The sequence below is a fragment of the Torulaspora delbrueckii genome, chromosome 2, assembly GCF_000243375.1.
Source record: "Torulaspora delbrueckii CBS 1146 chromosome 2, complete genome".
Taxonomy (NCBI): Eukaryota; Fungi; Ascomycota; class Saccharomycetes; order Saccharomycetales; family Saccharomycetaceae; genus Torulaspora; species Torulaspora delbrueckii.
The window spans coordinates 1,267,811-1,290,992 of record NC_016502.1 but is presented as its reverse complement, the minus strand read 5'-3'; the positions used below and the strand labels follow the sequence as shown (position 1 = coordinate 1,290,992).

Here is a 23,182-nt window from a genome sequence, read left to right as displayed (position 1 = left end):
AAAGAAAAGGCGAGGAAAGGTCACTCTAAGACACTCAAGTACGGTTTTGATGGCTACAGTCTCGATCAATTACAATTTTGCCCATTTCAGGGCCAAAGTGGCTCCAAATACGGTGTTAAATGACGTCTTGGTTGACAGTTTAAGGCATTACAAGCTGCTAGATGATGAAGCACCGAACAATTGCCAGGACTGGGTTCTTTTACACAACAAAAAACCAGTGACTCTAGATTTGCCCTGGAGGTTCCTCAATCTTAGCACAGGGGTTAATTTGGAGTTGAAGAAAAGTGAGGCTGGTTCAAAGGCTGATGAGGGCAACTCTGTGAAGATAAAATGGCAAGTCACTGGTCACAAGACTATAGTTGAAACCATTAGAAGCTCCGCTGACCTGAAGGATGTGCTTGATGTGCTGGCATCGAAACATGGATGGTCATTAGAATCCTCCAACACCAAGTTACAAGTATTCTCCAAGGTTGTACCCTATGCAGAACTCAGAGGATTGACTCTGGATGATCTTGGAGTTAAAAGCTCTGCGTTAGTTAGACTTACAAACTCAGAGACTATTCAGCAAGACTCATCTGGAGTAGATCCAAACAAGGAAGAACAGGTTGCTGCGAAGCCTGAAGACTTGAAAGGCACAGAAACACTAGCTAAGAAGCATGTACTACATGAAGTTTCGGCATATATTCCCACGGACACATCGATTGCAAAACAAATACAAAAGGACGAGAATGCGGATGATTATGAAATGACAGTGGATCAGGCTAGGAGATACCAGCATATGCTCTTGAAGCAAACAGGTGGTCTCGGAGGACCATTGATGACCAAGAGACTCAGACAGGAAAAAGAAGAGTCCGCAAAGACGGTGGTAAAGGAATGTGTAGTGAGGATACGATTTCCTGACTTGACTCATATCGAGGTAGCTTTCGAACCAGCTGAAAGTATGAAGACTATATACAAGGTTGTGTCAGAATCGCTGATAGATGACAGTATGAATTTCACATTGAACCAGCCGCATCCTTTCGAAGTTTACCAACCGGATGATAGAAAATTGGTGGACGAATTAGGCTTCGGTACCAAGACTTTATTAATGTTCGACTGCAAAGATAAAGGTCCATATTTGAGGAATGAGATTTTAGAATCTGCTAAAGGCTTGACAGACGCTGATGACGTTCGGAGAGATCGAGGCGAGCATTCATCTGATGAAAAGATCAGCGATGATGTTGTTAAACCAAAGATCAGTACCTCAGACCCTAAAATTAAGAAGATCCCTAAATGGTTGAAACTGAGCAAGAAGTGATGGGTTACAAATGTGAATTATATTTACATGAAGCTATCTGTGCTTTGTACATTGTCGATCAAGTCCTGTATATTAGGTCTCTCACATTGCATTGCCTTCATGGCTTCAGTGACCTGGAAAAAATCATGGTCACTTGGGCTTTTATACCTTTGTAAAGCCAAAATGTTCTCTATTAATATATTAACAGTGTTAGGATCGCCAGACTCGGGCTTTTGGACAACTGCATTTTTCTTGAGTTGCTGTATGAATTGCTTCATACTGGAGTTTATCTCTTGATCTTCTTGCCCACTCAAATCAATTTTTTGCCGTCTTGCCATGATATACTCTCTCTCTAGCCCCTTCATAAAATAGTTTACCAGTTCATCAGAGATTGGTAGACCGTGTATACTCTCCATCGCAGTCAAGACACCAGGTATGGCCTCCCACTCTCTTTTCTTCATAAACGTGACCAAGATAACGAAGTACATCCGTTCGTCTGGCAAAATATTGTCAGCGTTGATCATGTTTGCGAACAATGTTCTGATCGGAGTACTAGGATGTATTTTGGTCTTTTCCATGATCTTTGACACATTGTTCCTCCACCCTACATAGTTAGACTTCTTACCAATGGTTTGCCATTCGCGAGAGTAAACATAGTAATATCTTGAGTAGGCATTCCAAATTTCAGCATACAGGCCTCGTGTGATATCACGACGACCGTAGAAGCTTGTTCTATTAGCGTCTGCAGGGGTCGAGATGTCATGCTTGACCTCCAATATCTCGTTGATTATTTTGAATAAGTTTCCAAAATCGTTATTTCCCTTGTAAAATACCAATAACTTCGCCAAAAATACTGCATTGTACCTTACTCCAGTTGCCTCCATTCTTGCCAGCAATTTGGAGATATTTTTCTCATATGTAACCAACGGCCTTTTTGATTTGCCTCTTGCTGCAAGAATGGTATAGTATTCAACAAATTCCGCATAATGGTGAGCGTTGGCAGGTGTGTAAAATTGATCCTCATGCGTACGCGTACAATCTTGAGAAATTTTGAATGCGAGCTCCATATTTGTAAGTAATTTCATAGCATCTTTCTCACGTTCTGTGGCTAGCAGTAATTTTATAAGGCCACGAAAACTTTTGGATGGCGAGAGCGCTTGTTCTTTCATGGATGATACAAGCAGACCTTCAACTGTTTTAGTCAAAAGGGGGTTCTGGACAAGAGAGGAAATACTATCAAAAAGCAGCTCCTGACATACCGATGGATCGACATTCATTTCACCAACCATCTTATTGAAAGACCTCTGAAGGTTCCTCAAACGATTTTTGGCAACAGTACGAGGTATATGTGGTTCAAGCGCGACTTTGAGACCGTTCATGTTTCTCAAAAGGTTCAACTTCAAACGCACTATTAAAAACTGAAGACTCACTTCATCGTCGCTTGTTTTCTCTAGATACGATGCCATCAACTTATAGCCCATATCAAAATTCTTTCTAAAAAAATGGTAGTCAATGATGGCTAGAAGGCCTTGAATGGTGGGCACCTCTATTTCATTTAGGTATTCATCAGCTTCACCTTCCGACTGGAATTTGATCATTTTATGGTCTCGATCACTGCTGCATTTCAACCCATATTGGGATATGATCTCAAGATACCTGTCAGACAATGCATTAGCGCTTTCGAAATCTCTGATGTAGAGCTTTTTCTTAATCGCAAGTTGTAACATTTTGGGGGCGATATAAGGATAGCTGTCAAACTTTTCATCAGCAATGGCCAAAAGAGTGTCAAGCTTGCGTAAGTAATTACCCCTAAGCGCGATCATCATTCCCATCTCGTACCACCATCTTTCGTTTACCTTTTCTCTTACGGATTCGAAAAGATTATATGCCTTCTTGTATAGCCCGTAATTAACAAGCGATTCAATATAGAATGACTCGTTTACTGGATCCATCCTCACCTTGCCGAGTGAGTATATCAAGTTGCCAGCCAGAAAAATACCTCGTCTTCGCCTTCCTTCTATTGGCACAGTTTTGGCAAGCTCGAACGCTTCAACGAGCTGATCTATGGATAGTACTTTGGCACCTAGAGGTTTCTTCCGGTTGTTCAAATCGGTTAAAATTTCATATATGAAATCTGTATTCATCAAGTATGTCTCTCCATCCTTACCGGTAGGTTTGAAAAGTTCAGATACTATCGCGTTTTCTAGCTCAGTCTCAGATTCTAGTTCTTTATCAATCATTCTTGACTCATTGTTAATATCGACCTTGTCCTTATTCATCGTCTGTAATCTCCTTATTTCTAGATTACTCTCTTCGAGTAGGTAGTTAAATAGGGCACCCAATTTGGCATCATCACTGGTATCGTTAGCCATCAGATCATTCTGTAACTTCTTTAGATTCTTCGACCCTCGCTTGAACCCAGCATTGGCTTGGCTGAAATAACTTAACATCATATCCTGCATAGAGTTTTCAGCATCGAGATTTTCGAATCCTAGGGATCTCAGTTTATTTTCTACAACATCTGGCGATGGTGCATCAATATTAATAACTTTCTGTTCTCGAAGTATCTCATTATTCTTTAGCGTTGGTATATGACCGGTAAGCATTCGCCTTTTCCTGTAGTAACGAACATGAGCCCTGGAAAGACATCGACAACCTAATCTGGTAGCTCGAAGCATTGTAATCCAGCTATCTGTGTATCTGTTTGAGTATCTTTTTGTGCGATGGCCTCTGCTGTATGCCTCTTTTTTCATAAGATTAACATTCAATACATAGCTTAAAAACTAAAAATCGTCAAACAGACAACTATGGTTAGTGATCTTATGCAGGATTGGTATCGATTAATTGATCTAATTGCTTAAATTTTATGTACTTGATATCTTTAAGCTTCATGTTTTCTTGCCACTCTTCAACCTACCTTCGAAACCAGCTCTGCTTTTCTTGGGACCTTTGTTTCCAGTGAACTTCCGCATCATCTTTTGCTGCTTCGACCTCTTGACACCTTTGTTATCCTTCCTTATCTTGAGGTTAGCTTCTCTTCTCTTCTGCTTTTCCGCAATATTTGTAGCAACAGTTCTTTGACGCTCTTTCCAATCCAAAGATGATTTCCTCTTCTTAGCTTCCTTTCTCTTAAGTGCCTTACGCAGCAGCTTTTCATCATCTTTTAGTTTAACACCTTCCGCTTGTAGTGTGGCTCTTTGCCACTTGCTCTTCTCTTTCTCTTTAATTTGATCCAATTCGTCCTTGGATTCTAGTTTTGACTTCCTTGCCTCAGCCAATTTCAAATGAGCTCTTATGTCATTATTTGCCGGTCCTTTCTTCTTTGCCAGTTTCCTCAGATTTTGTAAGTTAGAGGTTATAGCATTTCCATCATCAAAGACTATGTTTTGAAACATGACTTGGTCAGCCAAATTGTCGACCTTCTGTTTCTTTCTGCTTTGCTCGTTGTCGCTTTCCTCATCGAGATCTGAATCGCTGTTTTCGCTGGCGTTAACCTCTTCCTCTTCTTCTGGCTGCCTGCGCTTCTGCTTCTTACTTTCCAGCTTCTGCTTTCTCTCCGCCAGGATGGCCTCTCTAGAGCTTGGGGCACCCTTTACTCTGGTACCGGGAGCTTTCCTCTTTTCCTTCAATTCCTGGATCTTGGACTGGAGCTTTGATCTCAGAGCTTCAAGGTTCTTCTTCTCTGGCTTTTGAGATTTCATCTGCTCTTGCACCTTCGATTGTACCGTCTCTTCCTCTGATACATCTTCCTTTACTTCATTCCCCTCATCATCAAATATCAGACCAATCTTTTCTTCCTCTTCCTCTTTTCCCACAGATTCTTTGGACTCCTTGACAGGTTCCTTAGATGCTCGAGTGATCTTGTGCTTTTCACCGGGCAGTATAACTGGTTTCGCATTTCCTTCCTTCTTCTTCATTATTTCTAATGTACTTAAAGTCTCATCATCCATCTGATCGGGATCCAATTTCTTCATCTTATCCTCCTTAGCCTGCGATTTACTCTTCTTCTGTGCCTTCCACTGGTCCTGAGTCTTGTCATCATAGTAATATTTTGCAGGAATCAGAGCTAAAAGTCCTTCAAAAGCATTTGAATTGGCCCGAAGGCGTTCCTCCAATGTGTTTGACATCCCAAATCGCTGAAACAGGTTCTTCACGACCTCTTCTGGACAATCGATGCCCATCTCATCTCATCTCATCTCAAGATTAAAACTTTTCCAGCCTAATTGGAAAACTTTTCAGTCACGTGACACGTCTCATCACCTCGAATTTATCAATCTTAAACATAAAATGACACTTATTTCACCAAAGGACCATCTATACCACCTCAATCACCTCCAATTTCTCTGTAAACGAGACATTGACGTTGTAAGCACGCTCTTAGTCATCATTTGCCCATCTTTCAAGACCTAATTGCTTAATTGACACTAAATTCTGTCGGGTAACACGAAAATTTTTCATCGAGCATGCCCATGAAGCCTTTAAAAGGCTTCAATATTCATATATCTTCACTTATTTATTGTTGTAGATCTGTTTATCTTGGTCTCTTGAACTCAATTCCACGCATAGCATACTCTCGAGATGTCTTTAGGCACTTTGTACTTTATGGATATCTCTCCAAGATCTCAACTCTTGGAGGGATTGATTAACTACTTCAAATTGGATGTTAAACTTGTTTCTTACAAGGACGATGCTCAATTCGCTGAATTGTTCCCATTGAAGAAGACTCCAGCTTTCATTGATGCCAAGGGTTTCAAGCTAACTGAATTGCAAGCAATTGCTTATTACTGTAAGTTTACATGGATATGATATTGCAAAGGAAACTGATTGTTGTAAATGATGAGAAAACTTTTTCAGTATTATACAGTTATCCCTGTCTGAATGGGTATCAATAGGTAACCACTCATGTGTCGATAATTTTCACTCTGATCACTTCAATCAATCTCCCACTTTGCATTGCCCTTGTTGCAATTTTAATTACTAACAATGTTGTAGTGGTCTCTCTTTTGAAGGACGAAAAGGTTGAGAAGGCTTTCTTGGGTGCCTGTCCTAAGGAAAAGGCTAATGTCTTGAGATGGGTTTCTCTATCTAACAGCGATGTTCTTCAAACTGCTATGGCTGGCTTATTTCCATTGGTTGGCTACGTCCCATACAACAAGAAGCAAGTAGACACTGCTCTAGAAAAACTAGAATCTTACGCTCAATTTTTCGAGCAAAGATTGCAAGAGTTCACGTACTTGGTCGGTGAAAGAATCACTTTGGCTGATATCATCGCTGCCAGCGCTTGGGAAAAAGTCTTGACTGCCCTATGTGGTCCAGAATTCAGAAACAAGCACCCATACTTAGTCAGATGGTTCACCACTGTCTCAGCTTCTCCATACGTTAAGTCTGTTTGGGGTGACCTCAAATTTGCTGAAAAGGCTATGGAAGCACCAAAGAAAGCTAAGGCTGAGAAGCCAAAGAAGGCTGCTGAACCAGCTAAGCCTGCTGCCAAGAAGGAGGAACCAAAGGACGCCCCACCTGCTGAACAAAAGAAGCCAAAGCACCCATTGGAAGCTCTAGGTAAATCTTCTTTCATTCTAGACGAATGGAAGAGAAAATACTCTAACGAAGACACCAGACCTGTCGCTTTGCCATGGTTCTGGGAAAACTACAACGCTGAAGAATGGTCCATCTGGAAGGTTGACTACAAGTACAACGATGAATTGACTTTGACCTTCATGTCTAACAACTTGGTCGGTGGTTTCTTCAACAGACTATCTGCTTCCACCAAATACGTCTTTGGTTCTCTAGTCGTCTACGGTGAAAACAACAACAATGGTATCACCGGTGCCATCATGGTCAGAGGCCAGGACTACGCCCCAGCCTTCGATGTCGCTCCAGACTGGGAATCCTACTCTTACAGCAAGTTGGACCCATCCAACGAGCAAGACAAGGAATTCATCAACAACATGTGGGCTTGGGACAAGCCCGTCGTCGTTAACGGTGAACCAAGAGAGATCTCTGACGGTAAAGTGTTGAAATGATTCCGTTGTATCAATATATAAAAGCATTTGATATACTTCCTCTATTATAATTATAACTAACGAATTTTTGAACTTGATTTTATTTGAAGTGTCCAAGCCGGGTGATTTTGCCGCTTATTATTCTTTCAAAGGGATAAATAAAGCAGCCAGATTGACAGCCAAACTATATAATGAACAACTCTTGGCAAGCTGATCAATTGTGAAGATCTATATCCTTGTGGATTCCTTGTGGAGTTGAATTGAACCAAAGATGTCTACTGCTCTTTATACAGCGAATGACTTTGTTCTTCTTTCGCTACCTGAGAAGACGAAACCGGCAACTTCGCCAAGTTTGAGTGCCGATAAATGGTTGCAAGAGAGTTTGATTGGTGGCAGAGCTTTTGTATCTGATTTTAAAGTCCCTGAATTCAAGATTGGATCATTGGATAGTCTTATTGTGGAGTCTGAGGAATTGGCCAAACACGATACTCAGATCGGTGGTTCGATCGCCAAAATTGTGGAGATCCTAGGTGGATTAAGTGAAGCTGGGACGAACGCTTACAAGACACTTCCTATAAATAATGTACCTGTCCCAGAATATTTGGAAAATTTCCATTGGCAAACTAGGAAGTTTAAATTGGACAAGAGTATCAATGATTTGATGAACTTGATTTCTAATGAGGCTGCCCAGTTGGATGCAGATGTGAGAGCGACTTATGCGAACTATAACAATGCCAAGACCAATCTTGCTGCTGCAGAGCGGAAGAAGACTGGTGATTTGTCCGTCAGATCTCTGCATGATGTCGTGAAACCACAGGATTTCATCCTGAACTCGGAGTACTTGACCACAATTCTTGTGGCTGTGCCCAAGAGTTTAAAAGCTGACTTTGAGAAAAGTTACGAGACCCTTGCCAAGAACGTTGTGCCCGGGTCAGCAGGCGTCATCGCCGAGGATGCAGAGTACATACTTTACAACGTTCACTTGTTCAAGAAGAGTGTTCAGGATTTTTCAGCAAAGGCTAGAGAAAGAAAATTCATTCCTCGTGAGTTTAACTACTCAGAAGAGTTGATCGATCAATTGAAGAAGGAGCACGATTCTGCTGCCAGTCTCGAACAAAATCTACGCGTTCAATTAGTTAGATTGGCAAAGACCGCATATGCTGATTGTTTTATCAATTGGTTTCACATCAAGGCCCTTCGTCTCTACGTTGAATCCGTGCTACGTTATGGGTTACCTCCACATTTCAACACCAAGGTGATCGCAGTACCTCCAAAGAACTTGTCAAAATGTAAAGCAGAGTTGATTGAAGCCTTTGGATTCCTCAGCGGGAATGCTTTCACTAGAGACAAACAAGGTAAGATTGTGAAACAAGATACCAGTTTGCACCAATACGCACAATTGGTCGATACAGAATATGAGCCATTCGTTATCTACGTTATAAACTTGTAGCATTCATAGACGGACAAAATTAAAGAACCACTAATTAGAGATTTTAAGATTAATCTTTCATCTTTGACCTTTTTTATCATATGTCATTGCGGGGCCTGCACTCTTCGAAAAGCTGTCCAAGCTTTTATAGATATGAATAGAGCGGTCGGTAAAGACTTAGAGTTCCAATGTTGTGGAGCTCAAATCAAGTGCTAGACGATGTATATCATATCAAGGGACCACTGCGAGAGGAAGCAGGGATTAAAGTGCTTCTGAAGCTAAATTCGGTGAAGGATGAAGCGATGAGACTTCCATATAAGGTGAAGGATTCTCAGACTATTGTTGTCGAAGGCAAAGCACACTCTCAAGAACATCTAGCTGGTCAAAACCTTAAGCTTTTTCGAGTGGATCAAATTTTCAATCCTGGAGCTCAGACTAAAGATACTACGTCGTCCATCATTGGTGACAGTGTCGCCCAACTTTTTAATGGTTATAATGTTGCGATAATGGCCTATGGGCAAACGGATTCAGGGAAGACTAGCACAATGTTTGGTTACAATAAAGGAGATGGGGTCATAAACGGTGTCTGTAAGCAGATCTTCACTACTGTCGAAACTGGGTCCGAAAATAACATTGATTATAGTATCAGTTTGAGCATTATTGAAGTTAATTGCGAAAGCATCAGGGATCTCCTAGCTCCTCTATCCGAACAAAAACCTTTGAAGCTTCGATTAGACTCGAAAAAGTCATCTATCTCAATAAAGAACCTGCGATGTGTGTATGTCACATCTCTTTTAGAAGCTTTATCATATTGCGAGAAAGGTCGATCCTTGGCCTCTTCCAGGTCTAGCGTTATAATTAGGATAACTGTGGAGCAGAGAGACAATGTTAAGGAAGTGTTCAAGACCGGGTCTTTCCAATTGGTAGATTTGGGAAGCTCAGATAAAATAGACAAGCAAAATAACCTGGGCATATCTCCAGAAAATACCAAGAAGATAAACCAATCAATGGTTACTTTAGAGAACGTTGCTCGCTCTTTAGCGGGTACCGAGCAAAGTGTCAAAAATGGCAGACCTCGTTCTGGTAATTATTATATTCCCTACAAAGAATCGTGCCTAACTCAGCTGCTTCAAGAAACAATCGGAGGTAATTGCAAAACTACCTTGGTGTTGATGTGCTCGACAGCGAAACAAGATGAAGAAGAGACACTTAACACCCTAAACTTCGGCGCTAACATGAAGCTCGTGAAGAACCTCTTTCAACAAAATAAAGCAGGGACGAATTCTAAGGCCATGCTAGATTTGCTTATGAAAGACTTTGATGCCAAGGAGAAAAACTATCAATCTCACATTCAATTACTGGAAAAGGAATTAATGAATCTGAAGAAACTTCAGTATGGAAGCGAGACTGCTGATAAACAGAATGAAATAATGTTAGAAAACAAGAAGTTAAAGGCACAGCTAGAGTCGCTTTCCCAGCTGCTGCATAGTTCAAGTTCAAAAGCTAACGTTAGCACCAAAAACGATGAAGAACATTCGAAAATAATGGGAATACTAATGGAAAAATGTGAGAAAGTTATGGAGGTACAAATGAGATTAGATAATGAGATATCATCTAACAAGTCTCTCACCTCCCAATTGGAATTCAAATCCTCTAAGGAGGAGGCTTTGGCAGCGATGAATTTGAAGCTGCTAGAACAGTTACAAGCTAACGAGGAGGAAATGAAAGATTTACTAGCTTCCAATCTGCACATGAGGCAAGATTTAGAAAAATGGTCTAATCTTGCTAATTCACGTTTTGAAACAATTGGAGACCTCGAAGGCATGTTAAGAGAGGTTCACGTTTCCAAGCTCGAAAATCCTGCTGCAAGAAGATTGTCGAGCTCGTCAGCGGGCAGCGCCAAAAGTCAACTGGATGAAAGTTCTCAATCAGGGAAACTTTCGTGGTTCTTCAAAAATACCACTCCTAACGCCAAAGCGTCAAGGAAAATCTCCATCAACAGCGTAAGCTCGAAAGGGTCCGAGGAGTCATTGAGAATACGAAGCTCGAGAACTGGACTTAATCTACATGCTGTGAGGCTCAACGAAGGGATCGCCGATGCGGACAGCTTGAAGAGCAAATAGATATCGAGTTGATCGGCCGCTCAGTCCGTCGATACTATCAGTGAGCCAAGTCTCGAACCTATAAGAATTGCGAGTAATAACACCATCCACTTAGCGATTGCCTGTGCATATCTCATGAATCCCAAGGCTATTCTTTTCGATGGCATCACACCCAGAAGTCGAGGCCAAAAAAGGTTATCAGTGCTAGTGCCCAAAACAACCTGTGGACTAAAAGATATTTCAAGATGGAGAGATTATACTGAAATAGTTTCCATCCCATCTCCATAGCTTTCTGCATTTTGGCGAAAATATTTTGGAATCTCGTTATCCTCTGGTCTAAATCATTTACTGTTTCCATAGTCCTGCTCAGATTATGTGATATCGACTCGAAGCTGCTTGAGACTTCTCTATTCCAGTATGCTAGATCCTCTGCAATGAAATCAGTTGTTTGTTTCCAATCCATCAGTATCTGCTGTTGAAGCGCCTGTAATTCTGGGAACATTTCTTCTGATAATGTGGTAACCATATAATGCTTCATCATTTCATCGTAGCTGCCTAAAACCTTGATGGCATGGTTTTGTGATTCAATTAGCTCTGTTGACATAACTGACATATTCTTCCTAGTCGAACTCAAGAACTCATCCCATTGTTCACTCAATTGCTCTTGGCCGTCGTGCTGCGATTTCAGTACACTTTCGGCCACTTCATCCACTCTCTTCCAATCACTCATGGCTTGCTTATTAATTTCGTTAATTTCATTTGAGATATCCAAATGTTGCAGCGAGCTTTTAATCATTCCAATGATATCAAGAACCTCTCTAACATTGTTTGTGAGCTCGAAATTGCGTTTTGAAAGTTCTTGCTCAAAGTTGGCTGAGTTATTAATAATGAGTTCATTGACTTGATTTCTATGAGCTCTAATATCATCTTCAATTACTGATTTATGAGATTTAGATTCTTCGGTAAAACGGCTCATATAATCCTGAAACATGCTGGCCATTTTTTGCATGTGTTCCCTGGAAGCGAATTCAGAATTGGATATGATTTGATATAACTGCTCGTTAAGTTGGTCGCTGAGGTCAGTGTAAGTGTTGGTTATGTTAAGGAATAATGCCAGGATTTGATCTTTCTCATAAGGAAGAGAGTTTTCGAAACATATTGTTGTTAGTCTTTGATAGTTTCCGCTGTAAGTTGTCCACCACTGTGCCGATGATTCTAGTTGAATCATACAGTCCATCATCGAATCAATAGCTTTCGATTCGCAACTATTCGGTATGTGTTCCAGCCCAGAGGCTTTGAACTCACAAATTGAGAGTTTGACGGCAGTTTCGACACGAAGCTCTGTCTCAACGGATTCAATACCTTCTTTCAAACAAATTGGCAGAAACCGGCTCAGTGCATCTTTAACACAGTCAGATTTGAGGAATGGAAATTTGCTTTCCAGATAGTCCTTAGTCAAAAGGTTACCACTGGCATTGGTTGAAAGCAGTCGTTGTTGGAGTTGGTCAACCATCGCCAATTCAGAGCATCTGGCCCCGGCAAAAATAGCCAGGAGAACTAACAATGGACAAAGCATTAGATATAGTTAAAGCATCATTGGTAAAAGTTGTATTTTGAGCCTTCTCGCCGTCTTACTCGATATAAAGCTAATATTCAAGAAGTTGTTTCAGGTATGTGACATGTCACGACTAAACGTAATGAAACGCTATTAACAAGAAATCGCATCAGAGCTACTTAACAATTCAGTAGGGTTTTCGGACTGAGCTTGTATTCCTCTAATACAGATTTTAATTCGACCTGACCCAGAACCTTTTCCCACGTATTTCTTGGAACCTCCGAGAGTAAGTTGTTCTTGAACCCATGTTTTAGAATCTTCCTCAGTAGATCGAAATGTATGTTGCTTCCATGAGAAACCTCTGACGTAAGCATTGCAGACAACATCGATAGAGAGTGGACCTGTGCAATAAAATCTAATTTCGAAGTCAAGTTCATGCGATTGTAAATTGGTATCAGGTACCTCTCGATGAATACCTCTTCATAGATGGGATTTGTTGCTGGTATTTTATTATTTTTTCCTCTTTCCAAATTCGAGACGATTGTCTTTAGAAGATGGCCTGATGAACTGACTGTGTCCCTTTTCATTATTGACGCAGCCATTGTGTAATTTGCCAAGCGACTAAATGCCAGTACAAATGCATTGGAAATCTTTTCAGGCAATTTTTGATGATAAAATGGAGATGCCATACGGTAAAGTGTGCAAAGTGTGGCAGATGTGATCATTGGATCATTTTTTAAAGTTGTGATCCTGGATATGAATGACGTTATATTGACATCCAGAATTTCTTTTACGTTTCTGGACGTCTTTATAATGGTGAGTAAGCTTGTCGCTTCATCGACATGTCTGCAAAGCGGTATCAAATAATAGAAAATTTTGGGGTTTTGAGCACGCTCAATGATGGGACGGAAATCAGAGATTAATGCAAACTCCTTCAATGTATCCCTGGGAACTTCCTCACTCAATGTCTTCAAGTAAGAAACGGTAACTCTATCTGAGGGACAAAATTTCTTAGAGATCAGATAACTGAATAATCTTTTACTTTCCGTAAACTTACGCATCTTGATATAGAGCTCAAGAATCTCTTGCGCAACAATTGGCTGGAATTGGGTGGTACAGTTTGGTATGTGAAAACGATTGTTAATCTCTGAAAGTAAATCATTGAAGGAGTTGACTAATAGCTCAGATAAATGCAACTCGTTTTTCTTTAAAGATACCAGGATTTGCAATACAAGAGCTTCAACGACACTGAACTGATCAATATGCGATTTCAAATGAAGTTTGATTGATTCAATGATCGATATAATTTTTTCTGGGGAATTAACATGATGCTGAAGCAAATACAAGTAAACATCTTCGCTGAAAACCCCCAATTCGCGATCATTGACAAACTGCTCTACCATAGCGTTCAAAGTTCTTGAATTGATCTTTCGACTTTCCTGAGACCCAAAGAGTTCACGTAACTGAGATACCAAAGGTGTATTGACCCTTGTAAGTTTACTAGGTTTGACCAAATCAGCTATCATCCTATCTTCCATAACCTCATATGTTGAGTCACTACTTCTCATTGATCTAAAGGTTTCAAGCCAGTCGACAACACCTCGTACCGACTTAAATGTTAGCGATTTCATTTGCAATCGAGCTTCCTGAGTCTTTGGGTCCCTTACGAGAGCTGGCATAATTGGTTTTCCTCCAAGAAGGGACGGATACTTCTCTGTAAAGCAAGTAGTTAGTTCCTCAGTGAGGCTTGGCGAATAAAATGAATGAATCATCTGCCCAGGCGACGGTACCACATCCGTAACATTTTTGTCCTTGAATGGATTCCTTGGCAAAACCTTGCGAGTTGAATAAAACCGATAGGGTCTCATCTTGCTGACACTTCACCATCTTGATCGAAGAAGTTTAAAGATTGATGAACTTGAAGCTTTTTTAAAGGCTAAAAGTAAAACCCGTGCACCACGCTCTCAGCCATTGGAAGTGTAATGAACCATTGAGTAGGTTGGCACCTCGACTCTTTCCTCTGAGTGCAAGGCCTCGTATTTCTTAATAGACACTGACCGTCTTAAATTCCATAGAAGCGAGCAACAGGTGGCGACACATAGTGTAGCACCCAACATTAGCCAACCGGGCCATGCCAAGTGTGAGATAAAGATTAGAATATCAACGAGGAAGCACAATAGGCTGAAGAGGAATGTAGGTAAAGAGAACAATGCTACTACGAATAGGTATCTGGGTGAGTCACCTAGGGATGTGATCAGAATCAGAAGTACCATAATCCATAGCAGTGAGGTGATCGCGAACGAGAGCGGGTGCACAACGAGTAGTCTTGTAACTGAATAATCCATGAACGCTGGGAGCACTCTCCTTTGTCCAGACAAATCAACACTGAGGTCGACATAGCCGATGCGTTTCGGAGTACACACAGTGTCATTAGCAGTGATGTAGCACCATCCGAATACGCCATAAGTGGAGTTATAAAAAGTCGCGAGTGCGAGCTCTTTGGAGATAGGCACTGCAACGATGGGCAGCAACTGGAACACGAGGGCTACCGTTATAAAGAGCAGAATAGCAGAAACGACGATCAGCTGGCTCATCTCATCACCATTGTTGTATGTGGTGATGAGTCCTAGTCTAATCCGTAAGCGATGACTGAAAAATTACGAGATGAGATGGTTTAACAAGTATTTGACCTGAATCAAAGGCAGAGATCTAAGGTTTACGAGGTCGATAATGGCTAGTGTGAAAATGCACCCGTTCAGGAGGAATAAACCTGGTGTTGTTGATTTTACAGAAGAAGTTCAAGATGATGAAAACATTGGTGAGAAGCTGAATAAAGATGCTTTGAAAAGAAAGGCTCGAGAATTGTTAGAGATTAGAAAGACTTTCCCGGTTTTCCAAAATCGCCATGAGATTATGCACCATTTGCGCGAAAACCAGGTTTCCATCTTAATTGGTGAGACTGGTTCTGGTAAATCTACTCAAGTACCACAGTTTTTACTCGATGAAGTGTCAGAGGGAGGAATTGCAGTTACGCAGCCCAGAAGGGTTGCTGCTATCAATTTGGCAACCAGAGTAGCACAAGAGCATGGCTGTAATCTTGGAGACCGTGTGGGTTACTCTGTGCGGTTCGACAATACCACTAGTAAGCGCACAAAGCTAAAATACTTAACAGATGGTATGCTTCTAAGAGAGTTAATGATGCATAAAGATTTGCGCCAGTATAGTGTTGTAGTGATTGATGAAGCGCATGAACGTACTGTATTGACAGATTTGATCCTTGGGTTCTTGAAATCTCTCATCAACGGGCCACGCCCAGACTTGAAGATCGTTGTCATGTCCGCTACTTTGCAAGCCGAGAAGTTTAGTGCATTCTTTGACAGTGCTCCTATTTTATTTGTGGAGGGACGTAAGTTTCAAGTCTCGCAATATTACCTTACAGCACCTTGTGATGATGTGGTCGACAGCATGATCCGATGTTGTTGCCAAATCAACCAAGGAGAACAGTTAGGTGATATCCTGTGTTTTCTACCAGGTCAAGAAGAGATTGACAAAGCTGTTGCTGTGATGAACCGGATAGCAGAATGTGTTTCTGAGACTACCAAAGTCCCACTGATGGTAGCATACCCGTTGTACGCGGCGCTACCACCCGCGCAACAAGCCAAAGTATTTTTGCCATTAAAAGGATTTAAGCGTAAGATAGTGTTCAGTACCAATATCGCCGAGACCTCGGTGACCATCTCAGGCTTAAGATTTGTGATTGACTCTGGTCTGCGCAAGGTCAAAGTTTGGAGACACCAACTGGGACTTGCAACGCTGCTCACGGTCCCAATCTCCAAGGCCAGTGCTATGCAGAGAACCGGTCGTGCCGGTAGAGAGAGCGAAGGAAAGAGTTATAGACTATACCGTGAATCGGACTATTCGAAACTGCCCGAACAGACAGAACCCGAGATCGCGCGAAGCGATGTTACTGCACCAGTACTAATGCTTAAGCGGTACGCCGTAGAAGATGTTGTCAATTGGACATGGTTTGAAAACCCTGGAAGGGAAGCTTTAGTCCTGGCCTTGCAAGAACTTTACGAACTACAAGCGTTAGACGATGCGGGCAAAATTACCGCTAGGGGAGAACAGATGGCATTATTGCCGCTGCCGCCACAGATGAGTGCTGTGTTGATCGCCGCAGGCGATCAACACTGTCTTTCACCTGTAATAGACATCCTAGCTTGCCTGAGTGTGGATAATTTCTTACTAAACCCTGCACCTGAGCTTCGTGACGAAGTCAACGAGCGAAGGGTTGAATTATGCCGTGCCGGACGTAAGCACGGTGATTTGATCATGATGAAAGAATTATATGATACGGCCATCCAATTCAAGAACGCACAGGAGCGTGCGGAATGGTGTCAAAAACTATGCGTTTCGCAAAGGGCGCTTAAAAATATCATCAAAGTTAGAGAACAATTACGAGTCTACTGCAAGTATCAAGAGAGTGAACAACAAGAAACTCTAGATATTCCTAAAGTTCTAAAATGTTTCCTGAGTGGGTTCCGCAAGAATACAGCGATCGGTATGCCAGACAGATCTTACAGAACTGTGCTTACCGGAGAACCTATCGGTGTTCATCCCTCGTCATTGTTGTTTCGCGATAGGAATTGTCCCGCGATCCTGTACACCGAGTATGTGTTTACCACCAGGGGTTACGCCAGAAACGTCAGCCGGGTCGAGTTGTCTTGGCTGCAGGGTGAAGTCGCCAAGAGACACATCTAGATAATAGCGCCGGGCGAGATAATCCCGGGATTACTAAGGGTCAAAAGAGGGCCAATGCGGTGTGGGTCAAATGTTGGGACAAGTTGTGGGTCAAGGGGTCAAACGTGTGGGCCAATGAGAGAGCCAAGAAAGCTTGGCTTGTCCCTGTTGGGGCAAATTTTGCGTTTCTCTCGGTTACATCATCGTTTTCGGTAGTCCCTGCCCCGCAGTGGGCCTCCCGGTTACCCTTTTGGGACACTTTGGTGCTCCAACAATCGCTCGATGGGTTCTCGAGCCTCTCGAAGACGTCTCCTAGATATCGCCTAGAGAAACGCATCTCGCGCCTGCGAGATGCTCTTGGCGCTGCCTTGCGTAATACAACTTCCCCGAGAGTCCGTTGCAGCATTAAGAGGGTCCTCGTCCAATGTGTGTATACCGTACGCCCATTGGTGAAAAGTTTGCTGAGAGTCGAGGAAAGGAAGAATTGCATGAATATATATATCTGGAATATTGCGTTCGTTGAAAGGATGGGTAATTGTAAGATTTGAATTGTAAATCCAAAAAGTTTATACAAGGCCAAGGATGATTGAGAAAAAATCATTAAAATCGAGATTTTTCAGTAGGACTAGTCATTTTGGGCTAACAGGTAAAACCCTACGGTATGTCATCACTCTTTGTGCTATGACGGGTTTCTCTCTTTTCGGTTACGATCAGGGTTTGATGGCCAGTTTGATTACTGGTACTCAGTTCAACTATGAATTTCCAGCTACCAAGAGTAAGAGTGACAACGATACACATGCTTCTACTGTGCAAGGTGCTGTTACTTCCTGTTATGAGATAGGTTGTTTTTTTGGTTCGCTTTTTGTTATGTTTTATGGTGAAAAAATCGGTAGAAAGCCACTTATTGTCATTGGTTCTGTGATTACGATTGTTGGTGCAGTTATTTCTACTACTGCATTTAGAGATTATTGGGCTTTAGGTCAATTTGTTGTTGGAAGAGTCATCACTGGTGTTGGTACTGGTTTGAACACTTCTACCATTCCTGTTTGGCAATCTGAAATGTCGGATCCAAGTATCAGAGGTATTTTGGTTAATTTGGAAGGTTCCACTATTGCTATAGGTACTATGCTTGCTTACTGGATCGATTTTGGTTTCTCTTTCATCGACAGTTCTGTGCAATGGAGATTCCCAGTTTCTATGCAAATTCTATTTGCATTGATTCTATGTTTTATGATTGTTAATTTGCCAGAATCTCCTCGTTGGTTGATCTCTCAAAGTAGAACTGAAGAAGCTCGTTATTTGTTAGGTCAACTTGATGATGTTGACCCTAACGATGATCGTATTGTCGCTGAGGTGGCTATGATTCATGATGCTGTTAACAGATCTAAGCAGGAAAAGAACTCCATGTCTGTTCTTTTCTCCGGTGGTAAATCGCAAAATATGCAAAGAGCTTTGGTCGCTGCCTCCACTCAATTCTTCCAGCAATTCACTGGTTGTAATGCTGCAATTTATTATTCTACCGTGTTGTTCCACGAGACTATCCAATTGAGTCCAAGATTGTCCATGATTTTGGGTGCTGTCTTTTCTACAGTTTACGCATTGTCTACCATTCCATCTTTCTTCCTAATTGAGCGTCTAGGTAGACGTAAGCTGTTTTTATTGGGTGCTACCGGTCAAGCTATCTCTTTCACAATTACTTTTGCATGTTTGGTTAGACAAACAGAAGAAAATGCAAAGGGTGCCGCTGTGGGTCTGTTCCTGTTCATTGTGTTCTTTGGTTGTTCCATGTTATCTCTACCATGGATCTATCCTCCAGAAATCGCCTCTATGAAGGTTCGTGCTTCCACAAATGCTTTCTCCACTTGTACCAACTGGTTGTGTAACTTTGCTGTCGTCATGTTCACACCAATCTTCATCAACAAATCTGGCTGGGGCTGTTACTTGTTCTTCGCATGTATCAACTACCTCTACATCCCAGTCATCTTCTTCTTCTATCCAGAAACTGCTGGTAGAAGTTTGGAAGAAATCGATATCATTTACGCCAAGTCTCACGAAGAAGGTACCCAAGCCTGGAGAGTTGCTGCTCATCTACCCAAATTGTCATTGCAAGAAGTCGACGACCATGCCAACGCCCTTGGTCTATACGAAGACGACTTGGAAAAGGAAGACTTCGCCGCAGAAGAGGAGGGTAAAGAAGCCGGTGCTCATGGCTACGCTTTGTTCGCTAGAAATACAAGCACTAGCAACAATGAAGATGGATCTTCTGAATCAGAGAAGGACCAGAATGCCACTCCTCGTGCTTAAACATTTTAATTTTGCATTCTTTGTTTAATAATTTATACTAAATCAACATTCAACTTTTATTAATCCTGTTAGTTACTATTACTCACACTATCTATGTATGATTCATAAGTGCGCGGCTGAAATTGAAAAAAAAATGAAGATAAGATGCAGGCATTTTCAAAATCTTGAACAAGTCCAATCTTTCCATAACTTTATAGCTCCATAAAAATGAAAATCTCCACTACACTGCTACAGCAGGGATCTAAAGTTATCGACAAGTACTCATTGTACGTACCAAAAACAGGTACCTTTCCAAAAGGCTTTAAAGTAGCTTCTGCCGCTACGGGTGTCAAGAAAAATGGAAACCTCGATTTGGGTATCATTTTAAATACCAACCAAAGTTATCCTTCGTCTGCAGCAGCAGTTTTCACCACCAATAAGTTTAAGGCTGCACCTGTTTTACTTTCGCATAAGGTGTTAGAAGAGTCTTCTGGTAAGAACGTCAATGCAATTGTGGTCAATTCAGGTTGTGCCAACTCAGTCACTGGTGATGTTGGTATGAAAGATGCTCGTGAAATGGTTGGATTGGTTAACGAACAATTGCACCAAGAAAACTCTACTTTGGTGATGTCTACTGGTGTCATCGGTCAAAGATTGCAATTGAACAAGATCTCTCAGGGAATTAAGGACATCTTCGGCCAGAACAAGTTTGGCACAGATTTTGAATCATGGCTCAACATATCCAAATGTATTTGCACCACCGATACTTTCCCAAAATTGATCACTTCAAAATTCACCCTTCCAAATGGTACTGAATATACTTTGACTGGTATGGCTAAAGGTGCTGGTATGATTTGTCCTAACATGGCTACACTTCTAGGTTTTATCGTTACAGACTTGCCGATCCAAAGTCAAGCTCTACAAAAGATGTTGCGTTTCTCTACTGAACGTTCATTCAACTGTATTTCTGTTGATGGTGATATGAGTACCAACGATACTATTTGTATGATTGCTAACGGTGCTGTTGAGACTCCCGAAATTACAGAAACTTCCTCTGACTATGAACAAGTTAAGTTGCAAGTGACTGAGTTCGGTAAGAGATTAGCTCAACTTGTTGTGCGCGATGGTGAAGGTGCTACCAAATTCGTTACTGTTAATGTCAAAAATGCTTTGAATTTCGCTGATGCAAAGATTATCGCAGAATCCATCTCCAACTCAATGCTTGTCAAGACTGCGTTGTATGGTAAGGATGCTAACTGGGGTAGAATTCTATGCGCCATTGGCTACGCAAAATTGGGCGATTTGAGTTCATTAGACGTTGACAAAATTAATGTAAGTTTCATTGCGACTGATAACTCTGAGCCTCGCGAATTGAAACTTGTGGTAAACGGTGTTCCTCAATTGGAAATTGATGAAGAAAGAGCCTCTGAAATCCTGGCTCTCACAGATCTCGAGGTCTTGGTTGATCTAGGGACTGGTAGCGAAGAAGCTCAGTTCTGGACCTGCGATTTGTCCCACGAGTATGTCACCATTAATGGTGATTATAGATCATAGAAAACATTAATATGAACTCTCTCCATTAAATAAATGTACAGATGATATTTTCTTTAATAGTATAATACAATGCTACGTGCTACCACTCTGTGGGAGTTCCACTTGTTCGTTCAAATAGGTGACCAAATTCTGTGGATCCAGTAGGGCTACCTTGAAATACTGGCGTTTAGGGATTATTGCAAGTAAATCAAAAATCTCAGAGGGGACTGATGGCTCTTTCTTGATTCTTTTTTGAGGCTGACCATTTGCTTGACCGTCGCGAGATCTTTTCAATGACGAGTTTAACAAATCCTCTGAGTTCGTGGCTGGCTCATTATCCATGTATGTCAATTCAAGCTTCTTAATCAAGTTCACGTCCTGAACTTGATATCTATCCGTAAAGACTTCGATCAAATTTTCCTGTGGGAACCTTTCAAAGAATCTTTTCTCAAGCGAGTAAACATTACTCAAGCTCCCAAATTTCGACTCGTAACTGATCATCTTCTTGTACAATGATCTCAAGCCTTCTAAATCCTTTAACCTTTCTGCAGAAGTTTCAAATAGAGTCTTGATTTGAGGATCCTTATTGAGCACAATCAGGAAGTCCAAATATTTGTTCACATAAACAGAATCCTCTTGAAAATATTTCAGCCCCAACTCCAAGACTTTGCATGCAGTTTTGTAATCATTCTGGTTTTGGTACTCCAGATAAGCATTCTCGATGTAAATATCATGGGTCAAATTATTTTTGAGTTTACGACATTTACCAAAGACAGATCGAGCTGCTGATAGTCCCGATAATCTCTTCATTGTGTTCATGTATATACAGTTGACAAACGTCAAATTTTTCTTTTGTCTGTAAATCGTAAGCTCATCTTTAGCAGCGAGATCTGAACGATACTGGTGCAGTAAACTCTGCGAACAATCGTCAAAACATTTTTGAACCAAATCCAACTTATTGTCTAACTCGTAGCATTCGGCGAGTTTGAAGGTAAGCGAGGGCGATGTTGGGTTAGCCAAGACCGCTGTATGTAAGATCTGGCAACGTTCTGAAGTGTCAGAAACATACATAGCGTAGTCATACCACATCTCAGCAGCAAAGAGCATATGTTGCACGCCTTGCTTGTATATGTAAGTAATTCTTGCACTGAGCACACTTTCTTCAAGGCCCAATTTATTATCTTTCTCCCACTTGATCCAATTTAGCCATACCTTCAATTGGCTTGAGTCTACTGGCTCGTCAGATCTTGGAGTCGTATTCTTATTTGCAGTAGCCAAACTTGATGGAACAGATCTTTTTAGACCTCTTGTCAGATGGGACCATTCTTGATACAATGAACGAGCCTTCATATAATCTGACGATAGCTCACCAATGAACTTTCTTGCGGTCAAAGAATTGACATCTTGTTCCCACTGTGTATATCTATTCCAGGTCTTTTCGATACTCTCGAATGGAACGCTAAGCATTCTTTTATAAAGTCTCCTGATCATATCAATTCGTTGTTGCTCTTCCCATTTATTAACAGGTTTCCACTGTTCCAGGAACCCTAGATAATCATTCCAAAAGAATGAGGAGCGCGGCTCAAATACAGCACATTTCTCCATAACTAACTCAAATGCTCTCACAACAACTGCTCGGGCTTCCTGTCCTCCAGTAATCAAATTATTCGTTCGACGCACATAATCCAAGTAAGTTGCCCACAAATGTAAATCATTATTGGCCTTTTCACCAGATAAGCATTCAGCTAGTAATCTTTCAACTGTCTTAAATTCATCTCGTTGTAGTTCGCCCTTCAACTGCAGAGTCCACAATGGTGAATAGTACGGGAATTTATTATGTAATTGTGTATATACCTTCCTAGAGTCCTCAAACGCATCTCGAGATTCATAGTACTGTATCAGCTCCAAATATGCCAGTATATCAACAGGATCTCTCTCAATCTTATCACGGATAAGGCCCTCCACATCATTAGCGTCCCGCTGGACAACTGCATCGGGTGGTGTCAACGACTTGTTGCTTGTATCGACGCTTAACGTCGGGGTAGCTACTCCGGACATCTCCAAAGATAACTTTTACCAAAACAGAGATAATTTGGGACCTCTAGACGGCAACAATTGGCTCTCCACCGCTTCTTCGAGTGATTGTTTAGCTGTTGAAAGTTCAGCTTTAAAGTTCAAAGTTCCACAGTTCTCCCAGTAAGCTGAAAAAATTAAGAATCGGGTAACAAGTATATAGTAAACACTTCAAAGAAGGCTAACTAG

The 23,182-nt window shown here is 41.4% G+C and overlaps 13 protein-coding genes across 13 annotated transcripts; 7 read left to right on the top strand and 6 right to left on the bottom strand.

Annotated features, from left to right (window-relative positions):
• Window positions 1–49: 49 nt before the first annotated feature.
• Window positions 50–1,297, top strand: UBX4 (Ubx4p; the record flags this gene model as incomplete). Its single annotated transcript, XM_003680024.1, has 1 exon — window positions 50–1,297. The coding sequence occupies one exon, from the start codon at window positions 50–52 to the stop codon at window positions 1,295–1,297; it is 1,248 nt and encodes a 415-aa protein (XP_003680072.1).
• Window positions 1,298–1,320: 23 nt separating this feature from the next.
• On the bottom strand, window positions 1,321–3,954 carry SOV1 (Sov1p; the record flags this gene model as incomplete). The annotated part of the gene is made up of 1 exon (XM_003680023.1): window positions 1,321–3,954. One exon carries the CDS (start codon window positions 3,952–3,954, stop codon window positions 1,321–1,323), a length of 2,634 nt encoding a protein of 877 aa, XP_003680071.1.
• A 210-nt stretch (window positions 3,955–4,164) lies between these two features.
• RRP14 (ribosome biosynthesis protein RRP14) lies at window positions 4,165–5,403 on the bottom strand (the record flags this gene model as incomplete). Its single annotated transcript, XM_003680022.1, has 1 exon — window positions 4,165–5,403. One exon carries the CDS (start codon window positions 5,401–5,403, stop codon window positions 4,165–4,167), a length of 1,239 nt encoding a protein of 412 aa, XP_003680070.1.
• A 451-nt stretch (window positions 5,404–5,854) lies between these two features.
• TEF4 (translation elongation factor EF1B gamma) lies at window positions 5,855–7,299 on the top strand (the record flags this gene model as incomplete). Its single annotated transcript, XM_003680021.1, has 2 exons — window positions 5,855–6,062; window positions 6,269–7,299. The coding sequence occupies 2 exons, from the start codon at window positions 5,855–5,857 to the stop codon at window positions 7,297–7,299; spliced, it is 1,239 nt and encodes a 412-aa protein (XP_003680069.1).
• A 250-nt stretch (window positions 7,300–7,549) lies between these two features.
• On the top strand, window positions 7,550–8,728 carry VMA5 (H(+)-transporting V1 sector ATPase subunit C; the record flags this gene model as incomplete). The annotated part of the gene is made up of 1 exon (XM_003680020.1): window positions 7,550–8,728. The coding sequence occupies one exon, from the start codon at window positions 7,550–7,552 to the stop codon at window positions 8,726–8,728; it is 1,179 nt and encodes a 392-aa protein (XP_003680068.1).
• A 167-nt stretch (window positions 8,729–8,895) lies between these two features.
• Window positions 8,896–10,830, top strand: SMY1 (Smy1p; the record flags this gene model as incomplete). Its single annotated transcript, XM_003680019.1, has 1 exon — window positions 8,896–10,830. One exon carries the CDS (start codon window positions 8,896–8,898, stop codon window positions 10,828–10,830), a length of 1,935 nt encoding a protein of 644 aa, XP_003680067.1.
• Window positions 10,831–10,975: 145 nt separating this feature from the next.
• On the bottom strand, window positions 10,976–12,385 carry KAR5 (Kar5p; the record flags this gene model as incomplete). Its single annotated transcript, XM_003680018.1, has 1 exon — window positions 10,976–12,385. One exon carries the CDS (start codon window positions 12,383–12,385, stop codon window positions 10,976–10,978), a length of 1,410 nt encoding a protein of 469 aa, XP_003680066.1.
• A 158-nt stretch (window positions 12,386–12,543) lies between these two features.
• Window positions 12,544–14,232, bottom strand: AEP1 (Aep1p; the record flags this gene model as incomplete). Its single annotated transcript, XM_003680017.1, has 1 exon — window positions 12,544–14,232. The coding sequence occupies one exon, from the start codon at window positions 14,230–14,232 to the stop codon at window positions 12,544–12,546; it is 1,689 nt and encodes a 562-aa protein (XP_003680065.1).
• Window positions 14,233–14,328: 96 nt separating this feature from the next.
• Window positions 14,329–14,958, bottom strand: RIM9 (Rim9p; the record flags this gene model as incomplete). The annotated part of the gene is made up of 1 exon (XM_003680016.1): window positions 14,329–14,958. The coding sequence occupies one exon, from the start codon at window positions 14,956–14,958 to the stop codon at window positions 14,329–14,331; it is 630 nt and encodes a 209-aa protein (XP_003680064.1).
• Window positions 14,959–15,094: 136 nt separating this feature from the next.
• On the top strand, window positions 15,095–17,125 carry DHR2 (RNA helicase; the record flags this gene model as incomplete). The annotated part of the gene is made up of 1 exon (XM_003680015.1): window positions 15,095–17,125. One exon carries the CDS (start codon window positions 15,095–15,097, stop codon window positions 17,123–17,125), a length of 2,031 nt encoding a protein of 676 aa, XP_003680063.1.
• A 561-nt stretch (window positions 17,126–17,686) lies between these two features.
• On the top strand, window positions 17,687–19,408 carry STL1 (glucose-inactivated glycerol proton symporter STL1; the record flags this gene model as incomplete). Its single annotated transcript, XM_003680014.1, has 1 exon — window positions 17,687–19,408. The coding sequence occupies one exon, from the start codon at window positions 17,687–17,689 to the stop codon at window positions 19,406–19,408; it is 1,722 nt and encodes a 573-aa protein (XP_003680062.1).
• A 207-nt stretch (window positions 19,409–19,615) lies between these two features.
• On the top strand, window positions 19,616–20,941 carry ARG7 (glutamate N-acetyltransferase; the record flags this gene model as incomplete). Its single annotated transcript, XM_003680013.1, has 1 exon — window positions 19,616–20,941. One exon carries the CDS (start codon window positions 19,616–19,618, stop codon window positions 20,939–20,941), a length of 1,326 nt encoding a protein of 441 aa, XP_003680061.1.
• A 72-nt stretch (window positions 20,942–21,013) lies between these two features.
• RNA14 (cleavage polyadenylation factor subunit RNA14) lies at window positions 21,014–22,978 on the bottom strand (the record flags this gene model as incomplete). The annotated part of the gene is made up of 1 exon (XM_003680012.1): window positions 21,014–22,978. The coding sequence occupies one exon, from the start codon at window positions 22,976–22,978 to the stop codon at window positions 21,014–21,016; it is 1,965 nt and encodes a 654-aa protein (XP_003680060.1).
• Window positions 22,979–23,182: the final 204 nt, after the last annotated feature.